The sequence below is a fragment of the Somniosus microcephalus genome, unplaced genomic scaffold (genome assembly GCF_052327205.1).
Source record: "Somniosus microcephalus isolate GS21.2 unplaced genomic scaffold, FLI_Smic_1.0 unresolved_chr2, whole genome shotgun sequence".
In the NCBI taxonomy this organism is placed as follows: Eukaryota; Metazoa; Chordata; class Chondrichthyes; order Squaliformes; family Somniosidae; genus Somniosus; species Somniosus microcephalus.
Window position 1 is genome coordinate 69,262,892 of NW_028225180.1, and position 15,187 is coordinate 69,278,078.

The 15,187-nt window shown below is 49.1% G+C and overlaps 1 protein-coding gene across 7 annotated transcripts in view; it reads left to right on the forward strand.

Moving 5' to 3' along the window:
• Nucleotides 1-2,759: 2,759 nt before the first annotated feature.
• Nucleotides 2,760-15,187, forward strand: part of LOC147092789 (NACHT, LRR and PYD domains-containing protein 3-like) — a 100,340-nt gene continuing 87,912 nt past the window's right edge. The window contains exons 1-4 of one of the 7 annotated variants that reach the window (XM_085976031.1): nucleotides 2,760-2,963; nucleotides 7,139-7,304; nucleotides 11,144-11,249; nucleotides 12,434-12,554. Coding sequence is in view for 1 of the 7 variants with exons in the window: in XM_085976029.1 (XP_085832155.1) it covers nucleotides 12,643-12,664 (22 nt within the window). In the remaining 6 variants the exon portion in view is untranslated. The other 6 variants (XM_085976030.1, XM_085976032.1, XM_085976033.1 and 3 more) reach the window with 6 other exon arrangements.

A 15,187-nucleotide genomic window follows, 5' to 3' on the forward strand; every position in this document is an offset into this window, starting at 1 on the left:
TCCTATTCCTATACCCACTAGCACGTGGCACCGGGAGTAATCCAGAGATTACAACCTTTGAGGTCCTGCTCTTTAATCCTTCACCTAGCTCCCTAAATTCTTGCTGCAGGACCTCATCCCTCTTTTTACCTATGTCGTTGGTACCAATGTGGACCACGACCTCTGGCTGTTCACCCTCCCCCTCCAGAATGCCCTGCAGCCGCTCAGTGATATCCTTGACCCTGGCACCAGGGAGGCAACAAACCATCCTGGATTCACGTCTACAGCCACAGAAACGCCTATCTGTTCCCCTTACTATAGAATCCCCTACCACTATTGCTCTCCCACTCTTTTTCCCCCCTTCCTGGGCAGCAGGAGCACCCCCAGTGCCAGGAAGTTGGCTGCTGCTGCCTTCCCCTGGTGAGTCATCCCCCTCAACAGTATCCAAAGCGGTATACTTGTTTGAGAGGGGAATGGTCACAGGGGTCTCTTGCACTACCTGCCTGCTTCTATTGCTCTGCCTGGTGGTCACCCATTTCCTGTCTTCCTGTGCAGCCCTTCCCTGCGGTGTGACCAACTCACTAAACGTGCTATCCACGACCCTCTCAGCATCGTGAATGCTCAACAACGCATCCACCCGCAGCTCCAGCGCCTCAATGCTGTCTGCTAGTAGCTGCAGATGGATGCATCTCTGGCACACGTGGTCATCAGGGGCACCGGGGTCCCTGAATTCCCACATAGAGCAAGAGGAGCATATCACGGGGCTGGGCTCACCTGGCATGACCTTCCCTTTACTTAATTTAAATTAATTTACTATCACCAATTAAAAATATCTCTAAGGCACTTGTATAGTCTACCAACAGTCCCTGCTACACCAGAAAAGACCCTAGTAACTATAAACTACAGAGTTAAAGTTTAAAAAAGAGAAATACTCACCAACCAATCACTTACCTGCTCCCTGGTGACGTCACACTCTTGATTACTTTTTACCTCTCTCCTCTGCTGTTGATTTGGTATGCCTCGCTGCTCCCTCTGGTCGGGCCTCGTTGGTGGAGCCGGTTTTTAAGCCGGGCTCCGCCTCACCTCGCCTCGCTGCTCCCTCTGGTCGGGCCTCGTTGGTGGAGCCGGTTTTTAAGCCGGGCTCCGCCTCACCTCGCCTCGCTGCTCCCTCTGGTCGGGCCTCGTTGGTGGAGCCGGTTTTTAAGCCGGGCTCCGCCTCACCTCGCCTCGCTGCTCCCTCTGGTCGGGCCTCGTTGGTGGAGCCGGTTTTTAAGCCGGGCTCCGCCTCACCTCGCCTCGCTGCTCCCTCTGGTCGGGCCTCGTTGGTGGAGCCGGTTTTTAAGCCGGGCTCCGCCTCACCTCGCCTCGCTGCTCCCTCTGGTATAGGTCTTGTCCCAGCGGGGACTCCACGAGGACTGAGTTCGCAGTCCTGTGTGGAGCGTGATGACGTCATCGCATTTGTGTTGTGACGTCATCACGTTGTTCGCGTTTCCCGCGCTTAGGGCTTCACGTGATGCGAGTCGTTGCGTCGCTGGCCGTTGAGGCCAAAGTCGGGAGGCCGGGCTGTGCCGGTGCTTGCCGCGGGAGCGGAAGATCGCGTTGCTCCCGTCGGTTGGCCGTTGAGGCCGAAGACGCTAGGCTGGGCTGTGCCGGCACACGCACATCACGTCATACGTGACGTGACGTCAGCGCGCTAGGGCGCGTCTTAAAGGGGCAATGGCCTCAACAGGTAAGTTAAAAGGGCAACGGCCCCAAAAGGTAAGTTAAAGGGAATTATGTGTCTTTATGTAAGGTACAACCGGTGGTACCGCCACAGGGGATCTGATTGAAACTTATAAAATTCTGGCAGGACTGGACAGACTAGATGCAGAGAGGATGTTCCCGATGGCAGTGGAGTCCAGAACCAGGGGTCACAGTCGAAGGATAAGGAGTAGGCCTTTTAGGACAGAGATGAGGAGGAATTTCTACACCCAGAGAGTGGTGAACCTATGGAATTCTCTACCACAGAAGGCAGTAGAGGCCAATTCATTAAATATAATCAAGAAGGAGTTGGATATATTTCTTAAGGCTAAAGAGATCAAGGGGTATGGGGAGAAAGCAGGAACCGGGTACTGAATTTGGATGATCAGTCATGATCGCATTGAATGGCGGAGCAGGCTCGAGGGGTCGAATGGCCTACTCCTGCTCCTATCTTCTATGTTACTATGTTTCCATAAGGCTCACTGTTAATACTGCAGGAGTGCGTCCAGTACCAGCACTGACAGAATATAATAGCAAAATACTGCGGATGCTGGAAATCTGAATTAACAACAGAAAATGCTGGAAATACTCAGCAGGCCAGGCAGCATCCGTGGAGAGAGAAACAGTGTTAACGTTTCAGGTCTGGGACCCTTCATCAGTTCTGTATCTCTCTCCACGGATGCTGCCTGGCCTGCTGAGTGTTTCCAGCATTTTCTGTTGTTATTCCAGCACTGACAGAGTGAGAGGTTCTGACAGCGGAGCGTCCAGCGCAGGCGCACTTGGAGCGGCCCTACCCCTCAGCAGCGGCAGCCGTTGTGGGAGAGTCTTTGACGTCATCCGCGCGCACCCGGGCTCGCGCTGAGGCGGTTGAACGGCGTTCGGGATCGTATCAGGAGCCACGTGACCCCTAGCCATCGGCGGCCTTTCAACGGAATGGGCGGGGCCATGACGTATTTCGGGATCCGATTGGTTAACGCAGCTGTCAACCTACGAGTCGCAGCCAATCGAAGAAACGGACTCAGTGATCGACATTAACTTGTTGCGCTTGCGCACTCTGTGGCCGCAGTGCGCATGCTCGGTGCTGCTCCCATTCCCCGGATGAAACGCAAGCTCCTGTAAAAGTCGGTTGAGGAAGAAACGGTTCCGGAGATAAAATGGCCGAGTTACGGGGGAGCCGCTGGAAACCGGACTGAGGAGCGGCGGGTGGAGCCGGATCAGAGACTGGGCGGGCGGCGATGGTGCGGGTGAGTGTGGCGATCCGAGAATCACACACATTTACAGCTCAGAAGGAGTCTTGTCCGCGCCGGCCTGTCCCACAGAGAGCGATCCTCCCCAGTTCCACTTTCCAGCTCCTTCAGAACATCAGGGTGACACGGCCCTCGAGCCTGCTCCGACATTCAATCAGATCCTGGCTGACCATCGACCTCACTCCACTCTCCCGCCCCATCTCCATATCCCTGGATTCCCCCAGAGTCCAAAAATCCATCTCTCAGCTTTGAATATATCCAAAGACTCGGCACTCACAGCCCTCTGGGGCAGAGAATTCCACAGATTCACAGCCTCTGAGGGAAGAAATTCCTCCTCATCTCAGTCTTAAATGGCCGACCCCTTATCCCGAGACTCTGCCCCCGAGTTCCAGCCGGGGAAACAACCTCTCAGCATCTACCCTGTCAATCCCCTTCAGAATCGTGGATGTTTCAATGAGATCACCTCTCATTCTTCTAAACTCCAGAGAGTATCGGCCCATTCTACACAAACTCTCATCATAGGACAGCCCTCTCATCCCAGGAATCAATCTAGTGAACCTTCGTTGCACTGCCTCCAAGACAAGTATATCCTTCCTTAGATAAGGAGACTAAAACTGTGCACAGTTCTCCAGGAGTGGTCTCACCAAGGCCCTATACAATTGTAGCAAGACTTCCTTACTCTTATACTCCAACCCCCTTGCAATAAAGGCCAACATGCCATTTGCCTTCCTTATTGCTTGCTGTACCTGCATGCTAGCTTTCTGTGTTTCTTGCACGAGGACACCCAAATCTCTCTCAACACCAACATTTAAAAGTTTCTCACCATTTAAAAATTATTCTGTTTTTCTATTCTTCCTACCAAAGTGAAAAACCTCACATTTCCCTACATTATACTCCATCTGCCACCTTACTGCCCACTCACTCAGTCTATGTATATCCCTTTGCAGACTCTCTGTCATCTTCTCGCAGTTTACTGTCCCACCTAGCTTTGTATCATCAGGAAACTTGGATACATTACACTCGGTCCCTTCATCTAGGTCAGTAATATAGATTGTAAATAGCTGAAGCCCCAACACTGATCCTTGCGGCACCCCACTAGTTACAGCCTGCCAACCTCAAAAAGATCCGTTTATCCCATCTCTGTTTTCTGTCCGTTAACCAATATTCTATCCATGCTACTATATTACCCCCAACCCCGTGAGCCCTAATCTTGTGTAATAACCTTTTATGTGGCACCTTATTGATTTCCTTTTAGAAATCCAAATATACTATATCCACTGGTTCCCCTTTATCTACCCTGCTAGTTACATCCTCAAAAAACTCTTAATAAAATATCAAACATGTTTTCCCTTTCATAAAACCACGTTGACTCTGCCTAATCATGTTATGATTTTTAAGTGCTCTGATACCACTTCCTTAACAATGGATTCCAGCATTTTCCCGACAACTGATGTCAGGCTAACTGGCCTGCAGTTCCCTGGTTTCTCTCTCGCTCCTTTCTTGAATAGTGGTGTTACATTTGCGACCTTCCAATCCGCTGGGACCATTCCAGAATCTAAGGAATTTTGGAAGATCAAAACCATTGCATCCACTATCTCTTCAGCCACCTCTTTTTAGAACCCTAGGATGTAGACCGTCAGGTCCAGGGGATTTGTCAGCTTTTAGTTCCATTAGTTTCTCTAGTTCTTTTTCTCTACTGATATTAATTCGGTTAAGTTCCTCACCCTCATTTCACCCTTGGTTCCCCACCATTTTTGGTATGCTTTTTGTGTCTTCTACTGTGAAGACAGAAACAAGATATTTGTTTAACATTTCAGCCATTTCCTTATTCCCCTTAATAATTTCTCCTGTCTCAGCCTCTAAGGGACCAATGTTTACTTTTGCTACTCTCTTCCTTTTTACATATTGTAGATGCTCTTACAATCTGCTTTTATATTTCTTGCTCGTTTTCTCTCATTCCATTTTTTCCCTTTCTATCAATTTTTTGGTCACCCTTTGCTGGTTTCTGAAACTCTCCCAATCCTCAGGCTTACTATTATTCTTTGCAAAATTATAACCTTCTTTCAATCTAGTGCTATCCATAACTTCTTCAGTCAGCCACGGTTGGATTACTTTTCCCATGAAGTTTTTGTTTCTCAGTGAAATGTATTTTTGTTGAGAATTATGAAATATTTCATCAAATGTTAGTCACTGCTTATCTACAGCCATAATTTATTTTTCCAATCTACCTTGGCCAACTAGCCCCTCATACCTATGTAATTGGCTTTATTTAAGTTTAAGACTCTAGTTTTGAACTTGGGCAAGTCACTCTCAATTAACGTGAAATTCTAACATATTATGATCACTCTGCCCCAGAAGATCCTTTACTATGAGATTGCTAATTAACCCTGTCTCATTACACAATACAAGATCTAAAGTTGCCTGTTCCCTGGTTGGTTCCATGACACATTGTTCTAGGAAACTGTCCCGAATGCATTCCATTAACTGGTCCTGCAGACTCTTGGTCCGTAGTCCTGTAGGTTACGGCTCTTCAAGTGCACACCCGCCACCCAAGTACTTTTTAAATGTGCTGAGGGTCTCTGCCTCTACCACCCTTTTCAGGCAGTGAGTTCCAGACCCCCACCACCCTCCTAGGTGAATAAAATTACATCTCTGCACCCTCTAGTGGATGGACCGGGGAGAAAGGTCTTTATTGACTGTGGCAGCGAATATAAGAGCAGGGAGGTTATGCTTGAACTGTATAAAACACTAGTTAGGCCGCAGCTCGAACACTGCGTGCAGTTCTGGTCACCACATTACAGGAAGGATGTGATTGCACGAGCGAGGGTGCAGAGGAGATTTACAAGGATTTTGCCTGGGCTGGGGAATTTTAGCTATGTGGAAAGCTTGGATAGATTGGGGTTATTTTCTTTGGAACAGAGGAGGCTGAGGAGAGTCCTAATTGAGGTGTATAAAATTATGAGGGGCCTAGATAGAGTGGATAGGAAAGACCTATTTCCATTAGCAGAAGTGTCAATAACCAGGGGGCATAGATTTAAAGCAGTTGGTCGAAGGATTCGAGGGGATTTGAGGAGAATTCTTTTCACCCAGAGGCTGCTGGGGGTCTGGAACTCACTGCCTGAAAGGGTGGTAGAGGCAGAGATCCTCACCACAGTTAAAAAGTACTTGGATATGCACTTGACCTGCCGTAACCTACAAGGCTACGGACCAAGTGCTGGAAAGTGGGATTATGGTGGATAGCTCTTTGTCGGCCGGCACGGACAAGATGGTCCGAATGGCCTCCTTCTGTGCTGTAAATTTCTTTGATTATGTAACTCTGGGAGGATGGGCCCAGTGAGATCAGACAGTGTCTAACACGGGGAGGATGGGCCCAGTGAGATCAGACAGTGTGTAACCTGGGGAGGATGTACCCAGTGAGATCAGACAGTGTGTAACCCGGGGAGGATGGGCCCAGTGAGATCAGACAGTGTGTAACCTGGGGAGGATGGGCCCAGTGAGATCAGACAGTGTATAACACGGGGAGGATGGGCCCAGTGAGATCAGACAGTGTGTAACCCGGGGAGGATGGGCCCAGTGAGATCAGACAGTGTGTAACACGGGGAGGATGGGCCCAGTGAGATCAGGCAGTGTGTAACCTGGGGAGGATGGGCCCAGTGAGATCAGACAGTGTGTAACCTGGGGAGGATGGGCCCAGTGAGATCAGACAGTGTGTAACCTGGGGAGGATGGGCCCAGTGAGATCAGACAGTGTGTAACCTGGGGAGGATGGGCCCAGTGCGATCAGACTGTGTAACCCGGGGAGGATCGGCCCAGTGAGATCAGACAGTGTGTAACACGGGGAGGATGGGCCCAGTGAGATCAGACAGTGTGTAACTCTGGGAGGATGGGTCCAGTGAGATCAGACAGTGTGTAACTCGGGGAGGATGGGCCCAGTGAGTTCAGATAGCGCCGGTTTCGCTTAAGCACAGAGAAATTGTAGATTTCCATCCAGAATTCTGGTGATTTTTCCAGAAGCCCAGGCGGGCAGGATGAGGATCTGAGGCAACTGAGAGAATTAAACAGAAATACTCGGCCCTGAACTTTTACTTCTCTGAAAAGTTGGAGGAAAATTGTACACTACATTCCACTTCACAACATCAATATTGTTCTCCTTTTCTGCTCTGCTATAATTAGATCTCCCGGGGAATGACTGAGTGATTGACCAAGTTCCACAGCTGGAGTAAACATGGATTGTAGACTGAGGAACAACAGCAGGTGAACCAGCACAAGATTGTGAGAGCACCAGCCAGAGAGAACCCTTCCGATTCAAAGAGCTTCCAGAGATGGACTGGGGAGAAAGGTCAGAGAGAGTCCCATTGACTCAGATAAACACTGGTCCAGGAGATGGACTGGGGAGAAAGGTCAGAGAGAGTCCCATTGACTCAGATACACACTGGTCCAGGAGATGGACTGGGGAGAAAGGTCAGCGAGAGTCCCATTGACTCAGATACACACTGGTCCTGTAGACAGTCCACAAAGGCTACACAGTAAGACAGGAAATGGTGAGAATGAGACTGGGAGAGTCTGTCCACTGAGCACAATTATCCAGCATGAGGCCGTGCAATGAAATGTGAAGTGAGATCAGTTTCTGTCTCTAAACACACAGTCACACTGAATCTTGTGTGTATTTTAGAGTAAAGGGGTTTGATCGAAGAGGTGACTCCAGTCTGGGGCAGAGCCCAGCAGACTGACACGTGTCTGTTTACTAAGTGGGGCTGAACTCATTGACACCATCAGATCTCAGTGTTAAAATAGCTCAGATCTGGTCACAAATTAAGGAGAAAGACTGAAAAGAGAAACTAATTATAGTCAATTTATTGAACACGATCAAAAATCAGCGTGGCCTGTGACCAGCAGGTGCAGAGTATTGTCAGACAGTGAGTGCTGAGCACAGCTTCATTACCTTTGGACATCCCCAGTGTTCAGTACTGGGGACGGTGAAAGACATTAAACGCCGGGTGAGTGTTTGCCTCCTGTTTCATTGGTCACAGACACACACAATACAGAAGTAGAACAACACCGGTCAAAGCAAGCAGGGAATGTGCTTCCAAAATCAACGTCAGATACACAGCGAGCATCAGATTCCCAGTGTATTCTGAAATGGTGAGAACCCAAACCAAGTAAAGCACAGAATATAGTCCGAAATGGGGATGAGTAATAATATTAGAAATAAAAGCAGAAAATGCTGGAAACACTCCGGGTCAGGCAGCGACTGTGGGGAGAGGAAGGTGGGGTTAATGTTTCAGATCCTGAACCCGTTCTCAGGAAAGGTCATTGACCTGAACCGTTAACCCCACCGTCCCCTCCCCACAGACACTGCCTGACCCGCTGAGTGTTTCCAACATTTTCTGACTTTATTACAGATTTTAGCTATTTTGTAATAAGATTAGAAGTTTGTTTTGATATTAGAAGAGATGTATGTTTCCTCCCAGCTACGTTATATTCAGGGTAAGACTGCAATAAGTTCCTGTCCTTCCCCGCCCCCTCGCACAGCCCACCGGGCCCCTGCCTCCCAGTCCGATCCCCGGAGCACCCCCTCGGCATCTGACTGCGACCAGGCTTTCCAAAGTAAGTGTTTCCTTGACTGTGCACCCTGCTGATGTGTGGAGATGCATGAAAAGCATCAACAAGCTGTGTCAGCGGGAGGGATTCCCGGGTGAGCAGCACCTGTGTGGCAGGTAGACAGGTAACATTAGCCATTGCCTTCGGTCCCCGCCACGAACTGTGTTCCCTAGTCATCGACTCCACCCCTCTCCCTGCCTACTGTCTGAGGCTGAATCAGACCATTCGCAAACTTGCTGTCATATTAGACCCTATGATCAGCATCCGACCGCATATCCGCTCCATCACCAAAACCGCCTTCCTCCACCTCCGTAACATTGCCGTCTCCACCCCTGCTCGGCTCATCCCACTGAAACCCACAGCCCTGCCTTTGTTATCTCTAGACTAGACAAAGCATCTCCCATCTCATACCCTCCATAAGCTTGAACACAGCCCAAACTCGCACCAAGTCCCATCCACCCATCACCCGTTTGCTTTCTGACCTACATTGGCTCCCGATCCGGCAACACCTCGCTTTAAAAATTCTCATCCTTGTTTTCAAATCCCTCCATGGCCTCGCCCCTCCCCAACTCTGTCACCTCCTCCAATCCTAAACCCTCGAGATCTCTGCGATCCTCTAATTCTGGCCTCTTGCACACCCCCGATTTTAATCACCCTGCCATTGGTTCCCATGCCTTCTACTACCCTAAAATCTGGAATTATCCCTCTCCTTTAAGATGCCCCTCAAAACCTACCTCTTTGACCAATCTTTTGTCACCTGTCCTATTATGTGGCTCGGTGTCAATTTTTGTTTGCTAACGCTTCTGCAAAGTGCCTTGGAACGTCTTAATTACGTTAAAGGTATATAAATGAAAGCTGCTATTGTGGAGACCTGTAATCTTGCCTCATCAACCCGATAAGTCGGGTATTTGACTATCGTATCCAGCCAGGATCTTTGCTGCACGCCATGTCATTCGGAATCAGTCCCTGGATCCTGCAGATAATTTACAGCACAAATAGCTGGGGCCGCGGGGCTGAGGCGGGGCGGCAGGCCTGGGTCGGTCGGGGGCGGGGCTAAGTCGGTGGGCAGGCAGGAGGGTGCTGGTTCGGTGGGGTTGTGCTGTTTGGCTGTGTCAGTGGGGTGGATGAGCAAGATATAAGATAGTCACCAAGAAATCAAACAGTAATTCAGAAGAAACCTCTTTAGCCAGAGAGTGGTGAGAATGTGGAACTCGCTACAACAGGGAGTGGTTGAAGCGAAGGAGGTGAGGGTGGAGGAGACGGGATACGGGTTTAAGAAGATGGTTAGCAGTGGAGAAGAGAAGCAGGGTTTTAGCTTTGCATTCCAGAATGGTTCTGGAATAGTGAACAATTTTGGCAGACGACAGCAGGACCCGATAATGCTTTAAGTGGTCCAGCCAGATCTGGCGGCGAATGGCTAAACCAGTTGTCTGCCATATCAGTTCATGAGGACAGAGAGCATGATGAATTGAGATGGAGGTTGAAATCACCGAGGATGAGAAGTCGCTCGGTGCAGGTGCTGAGGGAGGAAAGCTGTGAAGCTATCTCGGTGATAACATTATAATGGTACTTGAGTGGGCGCGAGAGAATGAGAATTTTAAATGAGAGGTGAGAGTTGTGGAATAAGGTGAGATGCTCAAAGGAGGAGAAAGTGGTGGTGGAGGAGTAGGGGGACAGACCAAGGTGTGACTGAGTGATGAGACTGCCCATGGCGTCTGGGTGGGGCAAGTGGTAGAAGGTACAGCCAGGCGCGGTGGCTTCATTTAAAGGTAAAGCTTCATCACCCCTCAGCCAAGATTTCATCAGGGCCATGATGTCGATGCAGTCATCCACGATAAACTCATGGATGGCAAGGATCTTGTTCGCAGCAGAATGGACATTCTGGAGGGAGATGGGGAAAGGTTCGGTGATGACTGACCCACTGCCAGCGTCCACAGGGTCAGCGCTGGGAGGGGTGAGTTGGATGGGATAGAGATTGAGAAGATTAGCCCCAGCAGGCGGGCTGGGTGGGAAAGTCGGCGAGAGAGGGGATAATACAGTTAGGGTTGCTGCTCGTGAAGAGGCAGCAATGAGTGCCACGGTAGGACATTCGGAGGATGTCAAGAGAGGCACAGAGGGAAGCTGTAGACTTATCTAAAGGGAGTCAAGCCTGGGACGGCAGCAGGAGAGTAGGATTGTTGAAGAGTAATGAAGGGTTAGTTTAGGGATTTGGAAGGGCAGTGTATCTGAGAGGAGAGATGAAAGGAAGCATAATGACAGGAGAGAGTGATCAGGGAGGGATAGAGAGAAAAGGAAAAGGGGAGAAACAAGTGGCAATAGAAATGAACTGCTCGGATCCACAGCGCCAGCCAACATGCACACTCAAGATCAGCGGGACTCACTGGACCTTACAGGGCAGCTGTCTGTCACGCCTGCTGTGGAGAGTTGATCGTAACACTCGGGAAATGATCGATCCCGGAGCTAACAGCTGGTGTACTGGTGGGGGAGGAGGGACTTGACATCATGTTTAACAAGGCAGCGTTCTCCTTCTCATTTTAATATTTCCATCCAACCCTCCTGTTAATATATTTATTACAGAGCATCAGAATCCGGGAACGCATGTCAACACCATGGCTGAAGGTCCAGACTGGGAGGAAGATATTTTAACGATCAGGAGCCTGAGTTCTAAAACTCCTTTGATAAGGTACCACATAGTAAACTAATGTATAAGGTGAGAGCATGAGGATTTGGGGGACAAGTAGCAGAATGGATAGCTAAGTGGTTGCAAGACAGAAATCAGAGAGTAGGGGTAAAGGGTAGCTATTCAGAGTGGCAGAAGGTGGGTAGTGGTGTTCCACAAGGATCAGTGCTGGGACCACTGCTGTTCACAATTTATATTAACGATTTAGAGTTTGGAATCAAAAACACAATTTCTAAATTTGTGGACAACAAATTGGGAGGGATAGTCAATACTGAGGAGGAGTGCAATAAATTACAGGAAGACATTAATAAACTTGCAGAATGGGTATATAATTGGCAAATGAATTTCAGCATGGATAAGTGTGATGTATTACATTTTGGTAAGAAAAGTAAGGAGGTCCCATATTACTTAGAAAATAAGAAACTATATGGGGTAGAGGAGCAAAGGGATCACTGAGTACAAATACACATCATTAAAAGTTACATCGCAGGTCAATAAGGCCATAACAAAAGCAAACCAAGCATTTGTAGAGGGATAGAATTGAAAGGTAGAGAAGTTATGCTAAGCTTGTGACCAGCAGGTATGGAGTATTGTCAGATTGTGAATGCTGAGCACAGCTTCATTACCTTTGGACATCCCCAGTGTTTAGTACTGGGGACAGTGAAAGACATTAAACGCTGAGTGAGTGTTTGCCTCCTGTTTCATTGGTCACAGACACACACAATACAGAAGTAGAACAACACCGGGCTAGCAAGCAGGGAATGTGCTTTCAAAATCGGCGTCAGATACACAGCTAGCCTCAGATTCCCAGTGTATTCTGAAATGGTGAGAACCCAAACCAAGTAAATCACAGGATATAGTCTGAAATGGGGATGAGTAAAAATATTAGAAATAAAAGCAGAAAATGCTGGAAACACTCAGCGGGTCAGGCAGTGTCTGTGGGGAGAGGAAGGTGGGGTTAATGTTTCAGATCCTGAACCTGTTCTCAGGAAAGGTCATTGACCTGAACCGTTAACCCCACCGTCCCCTCCCCACAGACACTGCCTGACCCGCTGAGTGTCTCCAGCATTTTCTGACTTTATTACAGATTTCTGGTGTTTAGCTATTTTGTAATAAGATTAGAAGTTTGTTTTGATATTGGAAGAGATGTATGTTTCCTCCCAGCTACAATGTTCGTTATATTCAAGGTAAGACTGCAATAAAGTTCCTGTCCTTCCCCGCCCCTTCACACAGCCCACCGGGCCCCTGCCTCCCAGTCCGATCCCCGGAGCACCCCCTCGGCACCTGACTGCGACCAGGCTTTCCAGAGTAAGTGTTTCCTTGACCGTGCACTCTGCTGATGTGTGGAAATGCATGAAAAGCATCAACAAGCTGTGTCAGCGGGAGGAATTCTCGGATGAGCAGCACCTGTGTGGCAGGTAGATGGGTAACATTAGCCATTGTCTTCGGTCCCTGCCACGAACTGTGTTCCCTAGTCATCGACTCCACCCCTCTCCCTGCCCACTGAGGCTGAATCAGACTGTTTACAAACTTGCTGTCACATTAGACCCTATGATCAGCATCCGACCGCATATCCACTCCATCACCAAAACCGCCTTCCTCCACCTCCATAACATTGCCGTCTCCACGCCTGCTCAGCTCATCTGTTGCTGAAACCCACATCCCTGCCTTTGTTATTGTAAAGTCTGCGCCTCAATAATACATGGACTTCGGGAGAACAGTTTAACAGGTACTTTACTGAACAGGAGGGCAACGTCAGACTGAAATACAGAAGCCTGCTAGGGCCTTTTATACAAGGGTGGTCACTGCCGGTACTGCAGTCTAAACCAGTTATTCCCTTAAAGGTACATACACAACAATTCCTCCCCTTTTACATAAACAGTACATAACATTCATTTAACAACTAAATAATAACTAATTACAATTACAATTTTCTCGGTACTATATACATCAACTGAAATAATCATTTATAAGTTCAGTCTTTGAGGAGGCTTCCTGATCCTGACTGGATAGCGCCTTTCTCGAGTATCCTGTTCTTGCGGTGGAGTCGATTCTGGCTCATTGTCATTGGTTGGTTCGTCAGCTTCTAATACCACTGCTTCTGAGGTAGACGCAATCTGTACTTCGGGCTCATTACCAGGTGCACATGCTTGTGGTATAGGTTTGGCTTGTTCCTGTGACTCTAGAATCTGGTCAGCATGGCGTCGCACGATGCTCTCTCCAACGTCCACTGTGTACATTAGTGGTCCCTGCTGTGTGCATATCGTTCCTGGCTGCCATTTTTCTGTTCAGTAGTCGCGGGCCAAGACTGGTTGCCCTCTCTTGAAGCTCCTGGTTGGCTTCTCATTTTTACCCCTCCCAGATGACCCTCATGAAGCTCATTGAGCACTCTATCTCTCAACTTGGGTGGAATTACCACTCCGGATCCGCACATCAAGGTCCCCCGGCACACTGACAGTTGTTCTCTCCTTGGCGAGAATGCTGGCAACAGTGAGTCGCCATATGCTGGCCATCCCTTCACCGTCAAATCATAATTCCGAGAGAGTGTCGGGTCATTTCGGGTTTCCTTCTCTATACTTGAGTTTGTAACAGGCAAACATTCGACTATGGCCGCATGGAATATCTCCACAGGGTCCACTGCAGGTGCTTCTTCCACCGTAGGCAACGGTAGGCGCGACAGCCCATCAGCGTTTTCATGTCGTACCCTTGTATTCTATGTCGTACTGATGTGCCCCTAGGAAAAGTGACCATCTTTGCAGCCGTTGCGCTGTCATCACCGGAACGCCCTTCTTTGGGTTAAAAATGGAGACCAGCGGCTGATGATCAGTCAGTAGGGTGAATTTCTGCCCGTGCAGATAGTGATTGAACTTCTTCACCCCCCCACACCAGGCTGAGGGCCTCCCTGTCAATCTGGGCGTAGTTACGCTCGGCTGAGGTTAGCAAGCGCGATGCAAAGGCTATTGGCCTCTTTGAACCGTCACGGAATTTGTGTGACAGCACCGCTCCAATGCCGTAAGGTGACGCATCACATGCCAACCGAATCGGTAGTGTTGGGTTGTAGTGGGCCAATACTTCTTTTGAAGTGATTAGGCATTTACATTCCTGAAAGGCAGGCTTACACTCATCACTCCATTTCCATGTTACTCCAGTTTGCAGCAGGGCGTTCAGTGGGTGCAGAATGGTAGATAAATTCGGCAAGAACTTATGGTAGTAGTTCACCAACCCGAGGAACGACCTCAGTTGCGACACATTTTCCGGTGCTGGTGCCTTGACTACAGCCTCAATCTTGTCCGGCGACTTATGCAACCCTTCCTCATCAATCATGTGGCCACAATACGAGATTTGTCTCCTGAAGAACTCGCATTTGGGGCGGTTGGCTCGTAGCCCATATTCCTGTAATCTCGTGAGCACCTGCTCCAGGTTGGCAAGGTGTTCACTGTCATTTTCGCCCGTAACCAGGATGTCGTCCAAATAACACTGGGTCCCCGGAATCCCTTGCAGGACTTGTTCCATCGCCCTTTGCCAAATAGCCGGGGCTGATGCTACCCCGAATACCAGGCGATTGTACTGGTAAAGGCCTTTGTGAGTGTTTATCGTGAGGTATTTTCTAGATGCTTCTTCCACCTCCATTTGTAGATACGCTTGGGCCAGATCAATCTTTGGAAAACGTTTCCTTCCAGATAGTGAGGCGAAAATATCTTCCATCCGCGGAAGTGGATATTGTACTGTGTGCAGGACTGGGTTCACAGTCACCTTGAAGTCCCCACAGATGCGAACCACCTTCGGCTCCCCAGGCGTGCTGCTCAATGCTTTCTTCATTACAGGAACGATGGGTGTGGCCCACTCGCTCCAGTCCACCTTGGACAGCACACCTGAACGTTTCAGACTCTCCAGTTCAGCTTCAACGGCTGGGCGGATCGCGTATGGTACCGGTCTTGCCT